The following is a 20,032-nucleotide window of genomic DNA, read 5'->3' as shown; positions in this document are numbered from 1 at the left end:
GCCCTCCTCTAACCCAAACACAGCCCCAGCGAGCTCAGCCTGGCGAGGCTGGGACCCCAGATGCCTGCGTACTCCCCACTGCCCGCTGCGTGCTCCCCAGGGCCGGGCAGCTGCCTGTGGCCACGGGGCAAATAATGCCCAAGATGTGGGAGCGGGGCCGGGAGTGGCGGTGGGGGGATTGCTGCTCCGCTTTCCGGAGGGGGAAGGGGCTCTCCCCCTTCAGTGCTCCTGTTTGAGCTGAGGCTTGGCACTGGCTCAAACCACTGCTTGCTGACACGAGATCAATCATCCCCTGAGCTGAGCTGCTCCTCGGCAGCACCGCGCGGCCAGTGCCCATGCACGGGCTGGGGCCTCTCCCGCAGGAGTGGGGTCTGGCCCCTTCTGCCAGACGGCCTGTGACACCCCTCTGCCTGCTTGCAGCGGCACCTGGCACGGTACGGCGTGGCATGGCATAGCACAGCATGGCACGGCACAGCTTTACATGGTATGGCACAGCATGGTATGGCATGGAAAGGATGAGGAAGACTCTGCCTGCAAAGCAAGACCACATGCCACTGCAGAGCCAAGGGCCATGCAGTGCCCCAGGGAGGGTGGCTGTGATGGCGCTTGTCTATCCCTCCATCCCCAAAGAAGCCACCACATGATGCTGGGCTGAAGTGGGGTTGGGACCAAGCAGGCAGCTGCCCATACCTGGCCCATGCGCCACCCACCCTCCGCAGTGGCAGTGCCAGAGCTGCGGCCAGGCACAGCTGCAGTCACACGGGGTCCGGCTGTGAACCCCCCCACATCCCCAGCAGGACCATCCCAGCGGGGCTCCCGGGACAGTAGCCGCTGCTGTTGCGGCGCATCCCTATCCCCAGCAGATGCGAAGGCTGGAGCAGTCACGGCCAGCCCGGCCCCAGCCTGGCTGCTGGGGGCTTACTCCTTGCCCACAGTCTGGGCACTATTTCGGGCAGGCTGCTGCCCCGGGGCACCCATGCCAAGTCTGGTTTTAAGCACCGTGCATCTCCACTGACTCACTGCTTGTGCAAGCAGCCTGTGGCTGCCGGCAGCAGCCCAGAAAGCACGCCCTGGACGGGCCCCCCTCACCTGATCGGGCTTCAGCAAATAAATAAATAATGCCGCAGCACTGCCCGCCATGTGCCTCCACCGCAAACACCACAGGGGGATGGTGCCCATGCAGCAGTCCGCCCCTACACAGCGATGAGCACCTGTGCTCTTCCCCAAGTGCCCCACTGTGGGCACAAAGCGCTGGCCCCCATCCCCTTCAGTCATCAGACGTGGCACTCTGCCCCTTGCGCCCGTTGGTGCTGGCAAGCACACTCCTGCTGTTGTGCGCACGCTTATGCGCTGGCGCATGTGCTCACACTGAGCAGGAGCGACCCTCTGCTCCTTCTGATTGCAGCAGCGTGCAGCTCCTTGCATACACAGGTGTGCAGGGCAGCGTGTGCCCCATTCCCCCCAGCATGACCGCAGCCCACCACGTTTCCAGCACGGGACCCGGACCCCAGAGCAGCAATGAGATGGGGTGACCAAGGCTTGTTCAGGAACGAAGCAAGGACCCCACAAGCGGCCCCAGTCCAGAACAGGACACAGGCACCCATGGGTCTTACTTAATGAGAACAGCACAGATGCTTGGCTGCACACAAAAGCTTGCTCTGCTCATCCAAACGTCCCCAAAAGCCACCCCCGTGCTGCCACCTCCGCCCCGACCCAGCCTGCCCAGGGCCTTGCAACTTTTGCACCGCTCAGCCCTGCCGGCAACAGCCGCCGGCTCCTTCCCCAGCCCCGCGCCCAGGGAGCCCAGCTTGGCCGAGCGCCCGTGGCATCTTCTCCCCCAGAGCCATACACCCTGCGTGCGAGCAGCCCGTGTCGCACCCACGCCGCTGGCCCCGCTCTGGCCCGGTCGCAGCTGCAAAGCCACAGCTACCTTGCACTAATTAAAAACATCCCTCGTTGGAAGGAGCCAAAGGGCCGCTTCTTCCCCGCCGCACCAGGCTGGCGCGGGTTTCAGGGATGCCGTCCCCGCCCTGCAAAATGCACGGCCCACCGCCGCCTTCGCCCTCGGCCAGACTGCGGCAGCTCCGCTCCCCGGGGCTTATTTTTAGTGCCTGTTAAAAAGGAGAAGCAGGGCGCTGGAGGCAGGCAGCGTGTAGGCAGGTGCCCAGCTGGACCCCGGGATGGCGATGGCCGGTGGCTCCGGCGGGTGCCCTGGCCGCCCTCCACCTGCCCCGCTGGCCCGTGTCCCCTCGCGGGAGGGGGACGGGCGCCTGGCCCCCGTCCCAGCCCCGGTGGGGAACAATAAGAGGGACGCTGACCCCCGGGCGCCCTGACGTCAGCCGGCACCGCCGCCGGCACCGCCGCCAGCCCTGGCCCCGGGGCTCCCGCTCGCCCTCGGCCGGGGCCACGCTGGAAGCCGCCTGTTTGTTTATCTTCCTCTCTGGCGTTGCTTGTTTTGATGGCACATCCTCCTCCTCCTCGCCGGGCCCCGGGGTCGAGCCGTGAACCCGCTGCGTCCTGTTTGCCGAGGTCCCGCGCTCAGCTTGTGGAGGTGCGGAGCAGCCGCCCCCGCGCGCACCGGCCGCGGCAGATAAAAATACGCAGGGCAAAGCATCCTGGGGCACGGGGGCCATATTTGCACTGATGGTATCGGTGACTTTGTCCCCAGCGTACCTGTCCCTGAGCTTCCTGGGGCAGGGGGCACGGCACCGCATGGACCCCCTGACTCTGCACCCCTTCGGGGACCCAGACCACGGGCTCTGGCAGAAGCTGTGTCACGAAACGTCAACCATAGCCAGGCCAGGGCAAGCTCTCAAAACCCTTGGGTGGCCACCCCACGCTGCCCTGCGGGATCATCTCTGCAAACCAAAGGGACAGCTGGGGACAAAATACCCCCAACCTGCTGGGTTCTAGGCTGCTGGGAAGGGTGCCGGGGCAGCCCCGAGGCGCTGAGCCCTCTTCGGCCGCCCGCTCTTTCCCCTCACGGTGTGAACCCCTTGGGCTTGCCAATAAAAGCTGCCGGCTTTGCCTCGGCTCACGCGCGGCTGCCGCTCTACCTCCAGCTCTGCCCAAGCCCAGGCAGCTGCTCAGCAGTGAACCCTTGCCAAAAACTGCGTGTGTGAAAGCGTCGTTTCCTAAACGTATAAATATTCCCAGGGCTTTGCTGGAAAACTCCCCATGATTAGTTAAAATGTCCTGGACAGCTGAGTGCACACAAGCCCAGGGAAAGGGCATGTTTAAGCCGAGAGGCAGTGCAGCTCTGCCCTGGGGGACTGGCAGGTCCTTTCCTCTCCACGGGGTATGCGGCAAATGTTTGGGAAGCGAGCAAAGCTGTGGAGTGATTTCCCGTAACCCGCCAGCCCTGTGCCACACCATCACAATCCCTTTCCAGCCAGGAGGTGCTTACCGCTACCAAACATCCACAACCTGAAGCTCCATTTCCCAGAGGGAGAGGCTGGAATGACCGTCAGACCTCTCCTCCTGACCTCCTGCCCACTGACGTTCAACCATGCACATCCCAAGACTGAGCCCAGCAACTTGGTTTTCTTCCAGGCGGGCTCCCAGCCCCCTTTTGGAGACATCAAGATATGGAGGATCAACCGCTGCCCTTGGGAGCGTGCCCCAATCACTAATCGTCCATGGGAGCAAACCCAAGTGCCTCCGTCCTAGCTCGAAATTGCCTGGCTCTGGCTCCCGGTGCCTGGCTCGTGCTCTGCTGCTCCCCGCGAGATTAAAGAGAGCCCTTCACTAACCAGCATTTTCTCCTTGTAAAGACCCTCACGCACTGTAATCAAGGCGCCTCTCAATTTTCTCCCTGATAAGCTAGACGGAGCTCTTCCCTTCCAAGTTTCTCAATGCCGGGCTCTTTCCCCAGCCCTCAATTCATTCCTGCAACTCCACACTGATTGTCCAGCATCTTTTTGAAAACCCAGACACGGGAGTCAGTCGCAGCGTTCCCGGCTCCCCGCGGCATGTCCCGAGGGACCCCAGCCCCTCGTGCTTCTCCTTTTTGAAGCTGGAAAATGGAGTATTAAATTGCCCAGGGGCTCTGAAATACCTGCCCAGAGACAACAAGATCATCCAGCCCACCCTTCTGCTGCAGAAAGATGGGGGAGAGTGGGGTGAACAGCCAGTTTTGGTGGTGGAGAGCTGCAAAGCCATGTTTGGTGTTCCTCACTAACACAAGACCTAGGAGACATCAGGAGGAACGACGGGGTACCACATTCAAACCAAAGGCAGCAGCTGCTCGCACCTCATGGCTCATTGCTGCAGGATGGTACATGGGCCAAAAGCATCATCAGTGGGTTTATAAAGCAAGGGGATGAATGCAGAGAGGACAGATCCCCCCAGGCAGACTGAATGCACAACTGCATCCCTCCACCAGCCTCTCCCCCCAGGCCAGTGCTCAGACCTGGCTGCCAGGGGATGCAGAGGGGGAGCATCTCCTAAACCCTCCCATTCCCTGTCCGGTGTTCCAGCCCCAAGACACTGCTCCTGCATTGTTCTTGGGACACACAGCACCAGCTGCCCTCCCATCTTTTAAGGCTCTGCCAGATGAGCTCCCCACCAGCTGCTTTTGCAAGTCTCTTTGCAGGGCTACCTCATTCCCCTCCTGCCCACCCTGCACCACCGAGCACCTTCCCCCGTGACCCACACCCTACCAGCTCTTGGAGGACTCTCAGTTTCAAGCCTGACGTTCATCTTTAGCAGATGTTGTTCAGCTGACCCTTGGACAAAGACATGCTTCATCGTCCCCCAATCCTGACACATCCGCCTGCATCCTTCCAGCGACAGCACCGAAACATTTACCGACTGCTTCTGCCATGTCTGCTCCAGTATCAATCATTTTACCACCTCCATCTACTAATACGCTTATCCCGTTGCTGGGAGCTTGGGGTTTTTCTCCTACTACACTAAATAAAACTGTTTCCTTCTGTCCTTTGCCATGATTTTTCCCTGATGTCTTTAGCTTCTGTTATCCATTTTCTACACTTCATAATTTCTAATTTATATTGATTGCTATCTACTCCCGCTCTCCCATTTGTTATAAACTGCTCTTTTATTTCTAATTGCTGCCTTCACTTTGCCACTGAACCAGAACGGGCTCTCGGCCAGCACTGCCCTCTTTCTTGATTGTGGAATTGTGGCTTTTTGTGGTTCTGAAATTCTTCTGAAAGAGCTCACCATTTTCATTCACATTTTTCTATCTAAATGTTTCCTCTGAGCTGATTTCACTCATAATTTTCCCCCTGCTTTGGGAAATTAGCCCTTTCAAAGCATGAAGGATATAAATTACTGTTTAGGAATGTCTTTTCTTTGCCCAGGGTGAATGTAATCTGGTCATAATCATCGGTCCCTAGGCAACCTCCAAGTTGCAGTCCAGCAGTGAATTCATCTCTATCCATCATAACCAGGGGGGAACTAAAGTTGCCTGCGCTGGATGCAATGCCTCTCATATAAGAGGATCATCTCTAATTTTTAGAAACTCTGCAGATGGTTTATTGCTGGCTATGCAAGAGCATCAGCATGTGTGTCACAAAGCGATGTCCTCTCAAAGCTCACGTGGTACCACAGACACACTGGCTGACGCCCTGGTCCCCAACAGACACGGCTGCTCCCCACTCCTGTGCCTTCACAGTGAGCACAGGAACACTCAAGCATCCTGAGTCTTTTTGCATCAATGAGCATCAGTCATTTCTGATCTTGCCATATTGGTTTGAATCATTTTAGTGCTTCTGTGATTATTTCCAGTAATGAAAAAGCATCAGAGGAAAGACTCTCTCCTTCCAGCCCCAGTTTCCTTGAAGCACATGTCTGATTTTGGAGCCAAGCACGCCAGGAGGAGAGTGGTGGGCACAGCACAGACAACAGGCTGAAAGGCACTTGTCCCTACAATGTGCCACTGCAAAGCCACCCCTAAAAGCAGCAGATGAACGAAATGGAGCAGATGGCTTCTCCTCATTCACCTGCTCTCTGCCTGCCATCAGCATCAGTGTTTCAGGTCCACAGTAAATGCGGGAGACAAGTGAGGAAGCCCCAGCGATGGCACACTCCCGTGGAGCAGCCAGCCCGGCTCGCACCCCTGGCAACTCCCTGGCAGTGGTGAGAGGGTGACAAAACACGTCCCCATCCGGCCATGCCAGGCCTGCCCCCAGCTCTGCTCGCCTTTAGACCAGGTGCAAGGACACAAGGAGGGCCTCGGGAGAGCCAGTGGGCATTACCCCCTTCCAGGCAAGTCCAGCCATCACCACCAGTGCCACCTCACACTGGGGCTGCTGGTGCCGGCTCCCCACCACCCCTTTGCGGAAGGCAGGAGGACTTGCACTGCTCCTTACCTCAGCCATGAAGTTCTGCTGAAACATTTCTTCCTGGAAAGGCTCTGTCCGCAGGCGGTCTGCAAGAGAGAGCAGGGATGAGCCCACGCAGGTCTGGCCAGCCCTCCCACCCCGGCTTCCCCTTCCCCTGCCTGTGGGGCAAGGGGGCTGCAGGGGAACAGGATGCTCCAGCAGCTCATCCCAAAGTCAGAGGGAGAGGTCAGCGGGCCCCTTCGGCTAGGGACACATCACCCAGTTAGCAGAAGGTGCAAGGACCCCAGGGAAGTGGGAGAATAAGGTTGAGCCTGTTGATGCACACAGCAGCCAGGTAGCAGAGCCCAGAGCACATCCACACTTGTCCCAGCACTCTCACGCACAGAGGAGCAGGGGACAGTGGCAGGACATGCTCAGCACCATTCCCAGATCTTACAGCTTGAAACTGCTGCCTGGGTCTGAGCACTGCGGGACAGGGACAAACCCCTGTTATAGCTCATTCTGCCCTGCGCCTTGTTCAAAACACTGATTTTTCCCCATCATTGCTAAGATGTTGCCTGGCCAGATTTGCTCAGCAGCACTGGAGCAAAGCTTCCTCCCAGCTTCCTGCCCTGCACAGGCAAGGGACAAGTGAGGCCGCCTGCCCACCAGCATCAGTCCCTGGACCCAAACCGGGTTGCCCTGGCTGCTCCAAGCCCTGCAGAGCTGGCACGCAGCAGAAGAGAGGGGAAGGCAGCCAGCTGACACAGCTCTAGTGCATCTGCTGGGCAGATCCAGGCTCCTGTGGTGGGGCACCTGCCATGGGACAGGGTCTGGACCACATCACCTTCCTGGCCATGATACACAAGTCAGGGCTGACACCCATCAGACCACACATCCCGGGGAGGCAAGGTTCCTGCAGAAGGGCAGGTATCACCTCTGGCAGCAGGACAGAGCACGGCACTAGCAAAGGACAACTCGAAAAACAGTGCTCAGTCAAACTCCATGGGTGGAGGACAACCCTCCCCCCAAGGCGGCTCCCCCAGGCAGGTCCTGATCCACATTCTAAAAGAGGGGGCTTCTGCCTGCCTGTCCTCCCCGATGGTGACGCGGGCTGGGTGCTGGAGGGGGGCCCACGTGCACGGCTGTGCATCCTGCGGCAGGGAAAGCTGGGAGCCCCTGGTTGCTCTCCAAGCGCTCAGCAAGCTACCGCACTTGGGAAGGGAGCCTGACACTGCTCCAGGGCCGGCCCTTGCTGGCATCCCCACCGGCTGGGGAGCGGCCAGGTGCTCTCGGCAAAGCGGAGAGCCCCTTGGCGACTCCCCAACTCCTCCAGCTACCGGTCAATGGCCATTCCTCCCCCAGCTCTCCCCAGGGGCTGCTCCCCAGCCTTCTGGCTACCGTCTCGCTGCCGGTGCAGCTGAACATGAAACACAAGCCTGACTGCGTAATAGCCGGAGGGAGCAGAGCACACCAGCCCTGTGCTAGGGAGGAAACTCGCTCCCTGCTCGCTCCTCTCTCTTGGCCCCTGGCATCCCTCATCACCTCTGCTGAGAGTGGCCCCATTCTCCCTGTAGTCTTCGATCTCAGCATCCTTCTGGAGCAGCAGGAAGGTCAGCTCTTGCACCTGGTACTGCAGTGCCAGGCTCATCCGAATCAGGGGCCTCACGAGGTGACGGGACACCTAGGATGGAGGAGGGACATTCTAGGGAAGGTCCAGGGAGGTGCACAGCTGTCCGTAGAGCAGTCAAAGCAGGGCAGCCAGCAAGGCCCTAGCAAGAGCTGCACCCCAGGTCACACAGGGCTCCCCAAGATACCCCAGATCTCACTCAAATCCCGTGGGAAGTGGTCAAAACACGTGAGCTGGGAGAAGGGACGCCAGATGCTGCAGGACACATCCCTCCATCCCAGCTCCATCCTTTCACTGCTGGGGGCTGCAGCAGGGGAGAGCTTGGGTGGGAGAGCCCGATGGGGACAGGGTGCAGGGGTAGGCAACATTCTACCCACCATTTGGGGTGCAGCAGGAGAGCCCCCCATGTGCCACCTGGACCCTCCCCACAGCTCTGCGCACCCCCTGGCATATTCCTACGCAGGAAACAGGCACAGCTGGGTGAAAAACCAGGACCCAAGGTGTCAAACTGCGGCTTAGGGAACAGGAAAGACCTTTGCAGGGAGGCAAGATCAAAAGCAGAAGGGATCCCAACATGCAGGCCTCTCACAGGCTGCAGCTTCGCAGCGCATTGCAGCCCACCGTGCCCACCCTTAGCTTATGGCCACACAAGCCCCATGCAGAGCCCTGGGCATGTCCCCTGCCCCAGAGCCAGGCTGAGTCACCCTGGCCCATCAGGCACACAAAGCAGCCTCCTGCCCATCACCTCCCACAGCCCCTGGGAGGACGTTTGGGACCCCCCTGCCCCAACACACCCCTTGTCTTTGTGGCTAGGCTGATCCCACAGGTGAGACAGCAGCAAACCCAGCATCGCCTGCGAAGCCTTCTCGCTCCTGCGGTGAGCCCAAAGTGGGCTCCAGGCTCTGCTCACCCCCAGGCACGAGCCACAGAGGTGACGGCCATCAGCCACCCAGGCGCGCAGAGGGCACCGTCCACTGCAGAGCTGGGATGGGGCAAGCAGCGGTTTGCCGGGTGAGCTCCATGCCTGCCTCGAGCCCCTGGCCAGCTGCTGAGTCGAGCTTAGCAGGGCAGAGCTGGTCCCCATTCCTGCACCCACACCAGCCACGCTCCGAAGTCCTGGGTGCCTTGCAGACATCCAGCACGTTTCCAAGCAAAAGTAGAGGAGCAGCTACCAGCTGGGAGCTCCGGCTTTGCACCTTCTCAGCTCAGCCTCCATGCTTCTTGCCCAGGGAGGGCCAGCAATTCCCAAGCCAAGCCGGGACCCCGAGTTTATTTGCTCCCCAGTTGAACCTTGAAAGCGAGGACAGACACCCCCACAGCAGCCGGGGACCCCAGCTCTCCTCCCCGTGATGCCCAAGCACAGCCGTTCGAGGCGGGGGAGAAGAGACGTGCCCCGCAGCGGGACCCGGCGGGAGGGGGGTGTCGGGGATTTGGGGCGATGCCTCCTGCGGCCACCCGCCGGCAGCGGAGCCGCAGGGCCGGCCCCGGGGCCGGGGCCGCCGCCGGAGGCTCCCGCCGCGGCGGTTAGCGGGTGCCGGGCGCCCTCTTGTGCGCGTAGGGCCGCAGGGCCCCGGGGTGCCGGGGGCGGTGGGGGCCGGCCCGGGCAGCCCCGGCCCCGCAGAGCCCGTCCCGCCTGCCGGGGGTCCGGCGGAGGTGCTGCCCCCGGGTGCTCGGCTGGCGACACCGGGCTCCAGCGGCTGCTTCCCGAAACCCAGAATGTTAGGCAGCCCCGGGGTAAGAGCAACCCCTTAAAAGCCGGGGAGACCCCCGCTTTAATTCCCCTTCGGCGCGACAGACCACCTGCGGGTCCCTTGGGGGTAACCCGCCGCTCTGTGCCGCACTTCACGGCATGCACCAAAGGAGAACGGCATCGCTCTGCTATGCGGGGCGCTGGCAGGGCATCGTCCCAAACTGGACGTCTCCTTGCTGCCCCGGCAGCAGCGTGTGCTGGGCTGACCCTGCCTCGCTGCAAGGCGCCAACAAAGGTGCCAAAGTCTCAATGGGAAGAAACAGGGACAGTGAACCTCGGGAGGGGCAGCAGGCAGAGCCAGGCACCCTACAGCCAGCAGCACGGCCCGAGACCACCCAAAACCCTCCAAGCATTAGGAGACAATCCTTAATTTTGGCTGCCCCCCTCCCCAAACTCTCCGCAGCTTCGCTCACCATCTCCACGGGAGCCGGGCAGCAGTGGAATTTCCAGTAGAAGGGCAGTCCTGACAGCGTGCTCTTCACATGCAGGCTGAGGCCACCAGCAGTGTGGTGGCAGGAGAAGGAGGTGGCGGTATCCGACTGCCCTGCCAGCAAGGGGGACATCAAGTCACACAAGTGGTGCAGGAAGGAGGACACGTGGACCGTCAGCCGCTTGTTCAGCTCCTGGGGAAAGGCAACGTTATGGGTACAGCAACACCCCGGGGAGCTTGGCACTGGGAAAAAAGCAGCAGAAATGCCAGCACAGAAGGAACCAAACTACTTCTGTGTGTCCCAGCACTGCAAAAAGCCATCCCTGGGCCTCAGCTTCCAGCCCCGTGACAAGACATTCCCCACCAGTTCTCCCAGACCAGCTGAGCTGGGAAGGCTTCCCTGCCCCGCCAGCCCAGGAGGGTCCAGGTGGTGGGCAGGGTGCAACGGTCTCCACTAGCACATCTGCCCCGCATGCCACCGCGGGTGTCACAGGCTGGCTGAGAGCTGTCACAGCTCAGCTAACCTGCCAGAGCTGGGGGATAGCTGCCACCGCATGCCTACCCCTCCTGCCACCAGCTGCTCAGCACAGCTACTCTGTGACAGAGGGTCCTGGCAGGCAGGGGTGGCACGTGGGGGCCTGGGCACATGGGCTAGGGTGAGAGGATGAGGCATGGCCCCATAAGTTTTGGGGGACGTGCTAACAGGACACCTCATGGAAGCCTGTGCCTAGCTATGAATGTGAACAGGAGTCTCTCCATCACTGGTGGGAAGGCAGCTGTGTTTCAAGCTCCTCCTTAGTACACTGGTCCTAGAGAAACCAGCTGCCCATCCAGCCCACAAGTGAAACAAGTGTGCCAGCCTCAGCACGCAGCCCTGGTGGACACGTGGCTACTCTGGGCATGCTGAATAGCCTGGCCCACTCTCCTGGGAGGAGGGTGCTCAGCCAACCGGGATGACAGTGCTTGGGCAGTCACCCGGGGACTTCCCAAGCCAGGTATTTGCACCCAAACCCTGTCGGATCCAACGGCCATTGTGTCACCAAGCAGTTTATGCTGCAACATGAGCTGCTGCGAGGAGAAAAAGAGGTCCCTGGACTATCCAGACACTCACCTTGGACCTTTGTCCCACAGCCTCAGCGTCTGCACTCTCGTACCAGACGCTGCTGAGGTCGGAGATCAGCAGGATGTAGCCAGTATCCCTGAAGCACACTTTGGCAAGAAAAGCGGATTCACCAAAGCAAACAGAAGCCCAGGGCTTTGTCAGAAGGCTGCTCTCCAGCTCCTCGGAGCCCTCCATCTGCAAGAGAGCAATCAGGTCTCTGCCTCGCCCCCCACCCAGGAAGACCCCTGTCCCTGGGGTGGCCTCACAGGGACCCTCGGTCCCTGCCGGCCCCTCCACGATGCCAGCCCCACCTCGTGGCCTGGAGGTGAGGATGCTCAGCTAGCTCTGGTCACACACATCCTTGCACATACATGCAGCTCTGCTGGGGAGGGCATTTTGGGGAGCACTGTGCAGGGCGGTTCCTATCCCAGCTCACAATAAGCACCCCAAATGCACCAGCAGATGCACAGCAATGTAACTGCTGCCTCCCCGGCATTATCCAGTGCTTGCTGCCATTAATACAGTGAGATCTCTACATGCAAATTAACATTTAAGCTGCCCAGCTTGCACCAGGACGGGCAGCAGGACACTGCAGCCCTCCTCCTGCTCGGAGATCCCATCCCTGTGCTCCACACTAACCACGCGCCGTCCCCTGCCTGCACTGACGCGGGCGGCAGCCCACGCCGCCCGCCAGCACTGCTGCTTCCCGCTCCTCCCTGCGACAGGCTCTGTGCCAGCCAAAACACTTGGGGACCCGGTGTCCCCGGGGTGCCTGCAGGACTGGGGCTCTGCGAAGCTGCGGAGTTACCCGAGGGCAAGAGGAGCCGGCAGGCCAAAAGCTGTCGGGGCGAGGGGCTTTGCAGAGGCGAGCGATGCCGGGCCGGAGGCGAGGGCCAGACTACGGCTCCCAGCATGCTGCTCTCTTCCGCGGCATGCGAGAGGCCGGGGCACGCTGGGATGTGTAGCACCGTGCGCCACAGGTCATCGGCACGGGGAAACGGCCGTGGCCATCGCTTCCTCAGGGCCCAGGGAGCGACCGCTCCTGCTCCCTCGCCTGCTGACAAGGTGGGGGACCCAAGCTGGCACATCCCTCTCGAGCTTCCCTGATCGTCACGGGAGGTGCCACGGCCAAGACGCTGTGCAAAGCAATGTGGATTGAAATGCTTTAATGCTTTGTTTTGCGCTTGCTCCTGTTATGAAGTGTCCTGGCACTAGTGCCCAGTGGGGGACAGCCCTCGGGCTGCGGGCACGGCACAGGCTGGAGAAGCAGCAGCAGCTGGGGCTCTTCCTGTTCCTTAGCCCTGGGTTTATTCCTCAGCCCCAGCAGCCGCAGCGTGCCTGTGCAGGCACAGCGCAGGGCATGCACCTGCACTGCTGCTCTTCTGGGATTGTGCTGGGACTGAGCTGCTGTACCCCGGCGAGCCCTGCATAGCTGGGGCTGCAGGTGCATGTGTCCCCCATGCCCCGGGACTGGGTTCACAAGACACCACAGAGCAGGTCTGTGCCAGCCTGGCAGGAGCCATGGACACCGTGCACCCCCCCCCAGCCCTCCAGCCTCCCCCACAGTGAGCACAGCTCCGTCCTTGCCCTGATGACTGACCCCAGCACCCACACGCTGACGGTGATCCCCCACTTGCACCCCGTGCGTTGAGGCCATCCACCCTCCACCCACAAACCGCCCCCCCTGCACCCATGCACAGCCCCTGAGCCCCCCATTTCTACCCTATTCACCCCCCCAGCTCACGCCCTCTCCCCACTGTGCGGGCTGAGGCCGCCCTCGAGGGGGGGTTGCCAGGGGAGGGTGATCATGCCAGAGGGTTTGCATCCCAACGGGGTGCCAGGGGAGGTGAGAACAGGCAGGGGCTTTGGGGTGCAGGACCCAGGCAGGGTGCAGAACAGATTGGGTTGCATGGCCAGGTGAGAGTGCAGGAGCGTTTGGGGTGCAGGACCCAGTTGGGCTTTGGGCACAGCTAGAGTGCAGGGACGGGTTGGGGTGCAAGACCCAGGTGGGGGGCTGGCTGGGTGAGGCCAGGCTGTGTGCATTGCACCCTGTGCCCACTGGGTGGACAGGACCCAGCTGTGGGCATCACAGGGAGCTGAGGAAAGGGGGCTCACCCCTGAGGACCTGCACACACAGTGGCACCACATGCCTCTCACCCTGCAGCCATCTTTGGGTGTTCCTGGGCGTTGGGGGGCTCCTTGGGACCAGGTGAAGGGAGCAGCCACAACCTGGAGCTGTGGTCCAGCTCGAGCATGCCACTTTCCATGGACCAGCTCCATCATCCTCCCAGCCCAAGTCCATCCTTCCTTCCAGCTTGTACCCAGGGCCAGCATCACACAAGGGCTGCAAAGCCCCAGCCTTTCCTACCCCACTGCTAGGCTTTTGCAGGCCAGTTCAGACTGGTGGAGGGAGCACGGGGAGCTGATCTGCTGTAAACGGACTCTGGTCTGCTGTAAACACTGGAGCAGCGAGCAGGGTTGGTGCAGACTCCACTGCAGTCGGCATAACCAGCTGGCAGCAGGGAACAACCCAGGCACTAAGCTTAATTGTGGGGGTCAAAGGCGATGTTTTTTTTCCACAGAGAAATCTGCTGCTGGCTGGTTTAGCAACAAGAAAAATACCGGGGGGGGGGGGGGGGGGGCAGTTAAGTGGTAAGTGCTGCTGGGACCAACCCACTGCAGGTGAAAGGGGGTTCACTGTTTTGGGGAACTGAGCTGAGCTGCACCCCCAGCCTAGGGTGTGCCAGAGCCAGGGCGTTAGTATACACCTGGTGCCATGGGCATCAAGGGGCCATGGGCACCGCTGGGACTTGGCAGGGACGAGGTGAGGAGCCAGCCCTTCCTGAGCACGGTGCCAGCGGGTGAGCAGAGACTGGGGTGACAGTGCTTTGGGGCTGGCTAAAGCATTGAGCCCTTCCCCAGCCATGTCCACAGGGTGATGGTGGGCTTTAGGGGCACCCACATCCCCAGCTGCAGTGACACCAGGTGGCCATGCCCTCTGTGGCCACAGTTCTCAGGGAACCAGGGGAGGGTGGGCTGGCATCTCCCAGGCAAATCCTGGCTGGAAAGGAAACCCCTCGAAAGGGCCAAGTTGGTTGAAGGTTTTTATAGCTCTCTCCCAAGCAGGGAAATGAGGTTCATACTGGGAGTGTGGAAGCGCAGGTCCCTCCAGTCCACCTGGGCTTCAGAAACAAGGAGCAAAGTGGCTCACAAGCTGCCTTGGGGGCACAGCCCCAGTCCCCCATGAGGTGTCCCCACACCGTGGGGTCAGGCCACAGTGTGCCATGCGGGCATCTCCGTCTCGCTCGGCCTCCTGGACAGCTGCGGCTCCCCGGAGCCGGGTTTGGGGAGCAGGTGCGTGCCTTCCCCTGGGGGAGCGGTCCCCTCCTCGGTGGCACGGCTGCCCTCCTCCTCTTCCTCCTCCTTCTCTTCCTCACTCCCCGGGCAGAGGAAGCAGCAGGGGAAGGCTTTGCAGGAGGATGGCAGCAGCCCCCTCAGCCCGGCAGGGAGCCCATATGCCTGGCTGGCTTCGCCCCTCTCTCCATAGGGTTGGTGATCGCCTGCCCCGGCTTTCTGTGGTGCCAGCTCCGAGAGCAGCCCTCGCTCCTCCAGGGTTCCTGCAAGCAGGGCAGTGCGCAGTGAGATGGGAGCCCTTTCCTCCGGCTGCACCCTCCTGGTCCACACCAGCCCCACGGCTGCCTGGAGGCAGAGCCAGTGGTTTGGGGACAGTCCCATAGCCAGATCCAGCCCTCAGAGCAGGAGCTCACATAGAGAACCTAGAGCAGCCCCTCACCTGAGACCGTGTTCTCCAGGAAAAATGACAAGAAGCCAGTTAAGAAGACAGGCACCATGAGCAGGGAAAGGAAGAGGAGGTCCAGAGGCACCCAGCCTGCAGGGACAGGGCCAGAATCACCCAGGATGTCCCAGCCCAGTGGTGGGGAAGGGGCAGGAGCTGCCACGGCAGATCCAGGAGCTGGAGAGTGAGCTGCCTGCTGTCGTGAGCCAACCCAGACTTCCAGGACATCGGAGACATGTGGTCATCATGCCATGGGGCCCAAGGCTTTGCCTTGCCTGGGGAATGTCCCCGCTACCTGTGGCCAGGTGAGCCGGACCCGCGCCGAACCACCGCGGCACCAGCAGCGCCATGAACATGGTGAAGCCGACGATGAAGATGTTCCTCCCCGAGTCGATGTCCGCGTACTGGAAGTAGGAGATCCCCGTGCCCACAGCCACAGCATAGGTGACACAGAGCACCCCTCCTGTGAGGAGCAGGAGTCAGGCAGCGCCAGGCAGGCTGCAGGCACCGCAGTGCAGGGGAAGGGCAGGCTACCCACCATGAACCGCCAGTGGGATGCGGGTGAGGAACCCTGCCAGCCTCGGGGACATGCCCAGCACCACGCACACCAGCGCGCTTACTTGCACCGAGAGGCGAGAGCCAACCTGGCAGAAAGAAGGATGGGAAAGTGAGGATGGGGAGCATCACCCCCCACTCTGTCCCCCCCATCCTGCCATACAGACCTGCCTTTCCCAGTGCCAGCTCAGTGACAGCCTGGGTGCTACAGGTCCCCCACACCTCCTGCTCCATTGTCTCTCCATCCCTTGCCGACCTTCCTCCCCCCACCCCGGGCATACCTGCGTGAGGCCGGTGGTGCAGGCGTTGGCGATGCTGGCGGCTGTACCCCCCGGGGTGCCCAGCAGCCCTGCCAGGAGGCTGCCCAGCCCTTCTGTGCAGAGCCCCCGGTTGCAGGCGTCGGGGGGCAGCCGGGGGGCTCGCAGCAGCCTGCCGCACAGCACATAGCAGCCCACCGAGTTCATGCTGCAGCCAATGGCCATGGCGATGCCCACTGCCAGCGCCTGGGGGGTGAGCAGCGGCCACCCCCACTCGCCTGCAGTGGAGGGAGAAGGGACAAGTGGTAGAGGCCCTGGCCAAAGGCAGATGGCTGCACCCAGCCCTGCCGCACCCCACCTGCGTAGGGGATGTGGACCCAAGGGGCATGGAAGGTGCTGTTGGCCCAGGACAGCTGTGCCATGGCCAGGTCCAGTGATTCCCAGGGGACGTGGAGGTGGCTGAGGATGGCACAGACGATGCAGACACCAGCAAACGGGAGCAGTACCTGCAAGGCAGCAAGGCGACCCTCAGCAGGGGACCCTTCTCTCCTACCTGCCCTGGCCAGCACCTCGTCTGCTGTGCCCCAGACAGCAGGTCCTTGTCCTGTCACCTCTCCCAAGGAGCCATGCCACATCTCCCCTCACCACTGTGGGGAACGTCTCAGGCTCTGCTGCTCCAACACCCTCGAGCACAGGTCCCCTGTGCTCCCTCTGGAGCTCCCATGCCCTGGGAGCTGCACCAGGACTTCTCAACCCTGCCTCTGCTCCCAGCACCCAGCTCTGTTCCAGAGCCACCGGGTCTCACCTAACCCCACACCGAAGAGTTGGGCTCGGAGAGAAGCCTGAGCACAGCAGAGGGAGCAGGGGCAGACAAGCCACAGTACCGAGAATGTGCGCAGGGTGGGGACAGATGGCTCTATGGAGCTGCCCCAAGCCTGGGGCCAGGCGCAGAAGGGCAGGCGGCAGGACCCCAGGTGCTGGGAGAAGGTGACAGCAAGGAGCATGAGCCTAGAACAGGGAGCACAGGTCACCATGTAGCATCATGGCGATGGGGCCCCAAACATGTGCCATGCACTGCGGGGATGCCCCATTCCTGTCCCCATGGTGAAGGGAAACCCTGGGGACTGCACACCACTGTGGCCCCCGGGGCTCACGTACAGCAGCGCTACCCCCCAGTTAGTGGAGCAGAAGAAAGCGGCCTCCTTGTATGCGGACAGCCCGATGATGGAGAGGCTGGGGGCCAGGACCATGGGCCCACAGTGCCGGGCTGCCCACCCGCACACGCCAGACACTCCCAGTGCCAGCTGAACCAGTCCAGAGACCAGCACAGCTCCAGAGACCTACAGGAGAAAAGGACGGGACCCATGGGGAAGGATACATGGAGAGCAGCCCAACACCTTCCCTTGGCCACACTCCCACCACCCCAGTAGCATCACTTGTTCCCCGTGCTCTGCTCACCCCAACCCAGGGGAATATATGTACCCACATGCACCACGATCTCCATTGTCTTTGCACATCCCCTTGTGTCACCCTGATTCATGGCAATCCCCAGGAGGGCTGGAAAAGGGACTGGGGGTGCAGGGATGCAGGTGACAACTGGGGCGCTGGTGGAGCAGGAGGATGGGGACCCCAGCCCAGCGCAGAAGCACCCACCTCTCGCAGCGAGGCAGCCCAGCTCCCTGCAACGGTGCAGTGCGGTGCAGGGCACACACTGGCAACAGCTGTGCCTGGAAGGGAATTTCAAAGGGATGTGATGCACATGGACACTGGGCTCCTGAAGCCGTGTCCAAGAGCACGCAGGGCAGAGGCTGCTGGCTGGAGAAGGGCCAGGATGCCAGCATAAGCCCTGACCCTGGGGAGGCAACCAGTAGGGTGCTGTGCACCGTCACCAGAGGGGCCAGCAGGCAGGAGCCCTTGCTACCCCTCATCCCCACTCAGTGCACCGGGCACCTTGTCACTTGCCATTCCCCTGGCACGGGCATGGCCCGGGCCCAATGGGACGCAGGCTCCAGGGCTGTACTCACCATTCCTGTCCGTGCTGGCACTGAGGGACAGGTGGGAGCTCAGCACCATGGCAGGGACCAGGTACTCGAAGGATGGAATTTGAACCAGTGGCAGCCTGGGGAAGGGGACAGCAAGGGCACATTAGGGAGGAAAGAGGGGACAGCGCTGCTCCCAAAGCCCTCGCTGCCAGAGGAGCGAGGGATGAGAAGGGAAGGAGATGAGAACCCCAAAGTTGGAGGAGGTCACCCCATATCCCAAATGTGCCCTAGCACATCCCAAGTGGCAGCCCATGGGATGCATGCAGAGGTCAGAGACTTTGCCAAAGCACACACCCAGCCCCTGCGTGGGGTGCGGGCAGCACAGGCACCAGATGGTCTGGAGGAGCTGCATATGATGCTGGAGCAAGGCAGTGAGGAGCTAGACGGAAAGCACAGCAGTTTTGCTAGAGGGATGTGTGAGAGAGGAGGATGCAGTGATGGCAGGGAGAGGACAGCAGTGCAGAGATGCCGGGCAAGGGGTTGACCTCATGCTCCTTCCCACCTCCAGCAAATCCTGTCTTCCCACAGCCTAGGAGGGGCCAGAAACATGCCCTGCCATGGCATCACCCTCCTCCTGGTGACAGCTGCATCCCCTTCATCCCCTTTGCTCACCGGCTCCCCAGGGTGGTCTGCAGCACCGTGGAGATGCCACAGGCAAAGAGGCTGCGTGCCAGTAGCTCACTGGTGGCCTGGGCATGGGATGGCTCCTCGGGCAGGGTGGGCAGCAGGAGGAGGTGGAAGATGCAGAGCAAGGAGGCCTGCACGGCCAGGTGCTGTGCAGGGAAGAGAGGGGTTGGTCACGACTCTGCAGCCCCCAGAGCTGCAGCTCCCTGTGCCCAGCCCCCCAGGGTGGATGCACGCTCACTGACAAGCCCCAGGCAGCGCCCACCCCTGCCCACTCCCTTCCCAGCACACCCTGGCCAGAGCCCCACGCACCCTTTGCCTGGCAGGATGCAGCCCCTGCTCTGCCACCTGCGAGGATCCCAGTCCTCTCCCCATCTCTCTGGCTGCTCACCCTCGTCCCCCCTTACTTGAAGGGCTAAGCAACAGCTCAGCATCCAGGAGCACATCTTCTGTGGGGAGCAGGATGAGAGAACAGGGCTCCCGGCACCAGGCACTCCACAGTGGCCCCCATTCATGCTGCTGCCTCCCCGCAGCGCTCCCAGTTTGCGGTGCAGAGGGGGTGGGCAGGCTCCTACCCTCCCCACCCCCGACGGCTCCTCACAGCCCACATACAGCTGAACTTCCACCTTCTGCAGGAGCTGCCCCACGGTTAGCCATTAACTTGAGTTGGTGAGTAACCTGCCCTTGTGGCCAGGAATGCAAGTGTCACCCTGGGTTGTCACCACAAGGGCCAGGTGACAGCTACCCACACCCAGGACACTGGACACTGTTACAGTGCCAACTGCCCACAGCCTGGATCCCATCCCTGCCTCTTGTGGTACACAGCACAGACACCCCTTCCTTCATGTGCTCAGAGCATCCCCACCAGCAGCAGCATCCAGCTCCATGCTTTTTCCTCCCCAGCATGGCATCCCCCTGCACTCCTGGTCCAGCCCTTCCTCACCATCAGGCCCCGAGGAACCCGTTAAAAGCTGTGCAAACCCCCACAGGTCCTGCCATTCCCCACTGAGGGCACTGTGCCCACACCATGAGGGTCTCTGATGGGTGTCTACTATGTCCCCCATGCTCCTAGGAGGAGGGCACTGAATCCTGCCACAGGAGAAGGATGCCAGGGACAAGAGCTGCCCCGCTTGGCTAGGAAGACTCCCAAGGGAGCACAGGCAGGCGATGCTCATGTTTTTGTCACAGGGCAGAGGTGGCTGTGCCAGCAACCACAACAGCAACCCTGCCAAGCCCTTGCCGCTCAGGGCTCACTCATTAACTGGACAGACTTTGGAGAGCAAAGAACAGTGGAAACCGTGCATTCCCCACATTCCCAAGGATGAGGAACCTCCTCTCTGCCACTGCCCCTGCCTCCCCCAGGCACCAGACCCGATGTCCCTCCTGTCACCAGAGAGCCTGGTCCCTCTTGAGCCCTGCAGGACAGACCTCACAGTGCTCCTGGGCTCACTTGCAGCACCTAGGATCTGCCCTGCGCAGTGGCTCAGAGAACAAGCACAGATGCATCGATGGAGCACCGCACTGGGGCAGGCATGCTGCCAGCAGAGCAGCTCAGCAGG

The 20,032-nt window shown here is 61.5% G+C and overlaps 2 protein-coding genes across 4 annotated transcripts in view; both read right to left on the bottom strand.

Moving 5' to 3' along the window:
- The window catches only part of NHEJ1 (non-homologous end joining factor 1), a 45,045-nt gene extending 32,844 nt beyond the window's left edge, over nucleotides 1–12,201 (bottom strand). Inside the window, exons 1-5 of one of the 3 annotated variants that reach the window (XM_030018998.2) lie at nucleotides 12,008–12,201; nucleotides 11,209–11,394; nucleotides 10,081–10,290; nucleotides 7,833–7,971; nucleotides 6,336–6,394 (exon numbers count right to left, since the gene is read on the bottom strand). In XM_030018998.2, coding sequence (XP_029874858.1) covers nucleotides 6,336–6,394; nucleotides 7,833–7,971; nucleotides 10,081–10,290; nucleotides 11,209–11,394 — 594 coding nt within the window. In that variant the 5' untranslated portion in view covers nucleotides 12,008–12,201. The remainder of the gene's footprint in view (nucleotides 1–6,335; nucleotides 6,395–7,832; nucleotides 7,972–10,080; nucleotides 10,291–11,208; nucleotides 11,395–12,007) is intronic. The other 2 variants (XM_030018996.2, XM_030018997.2) reach the window with 2 other exon arrangements.
- Nucleotides 12,202–14,290: 2,089 nt separating this feature from the next.
- SLC23A3 (solute carrier family 23 member 3) lies at nucleotides 14,291–19,939 on the bottom strand. The gene is made up of 12 exons (XM_030016961.2): nucleotides 18,881–19,939; nucleotides 18,462–18,622; nucleotides 17,832–17,926; nucleotides 17,461–17,534; nucleotides 16,966–17,147; nucleotides 16,692–16,815; nucleotides 16,166–16,313; nucleotides 15,832–16,085; nucleotides 15,534–15,639; nucleotides 15,291–15,458; nucleotides 14,993–15,088; nucleotides 14,291–14,816 (listed from the first exon to the last, which is right to left on the bottom strand). Exons 1-12 carry the CDS (start codon nucleotides 18,986–18,988, stop codon nucleotides 14,467–14,469), a joined length of 1,866 nt encoding a protein of 621 aa, XP_029872821.1. The 5' UTR covers nucleotides 18,989–19,939; the 3' UTR covers nucleotides 14,291–14,466.
- Nucleotides 19,940–20,032: the final 93 nt, after the last annotated feature.

The sequence above is a fragment of the Aquila chrysaetos genome, chromosome 6 (assembly GCF_900496995.4).
Source record: "Aquila chrysaetos chrysaetos chromosome 6, bAquChr1.4, whole genome shotgun sequence".
Lineage (NCBI taxonomy): Eukaryota > Metazoa > Chordata > Aves > Accipitriformes > Accipitridae > Aquila > Aquila chrysaetos.
The sequence above is the reverse complement of the archived record's forward strand: the minus strand, read 5'-3'. Positions and strand labels throughout refer to the sequence as shown.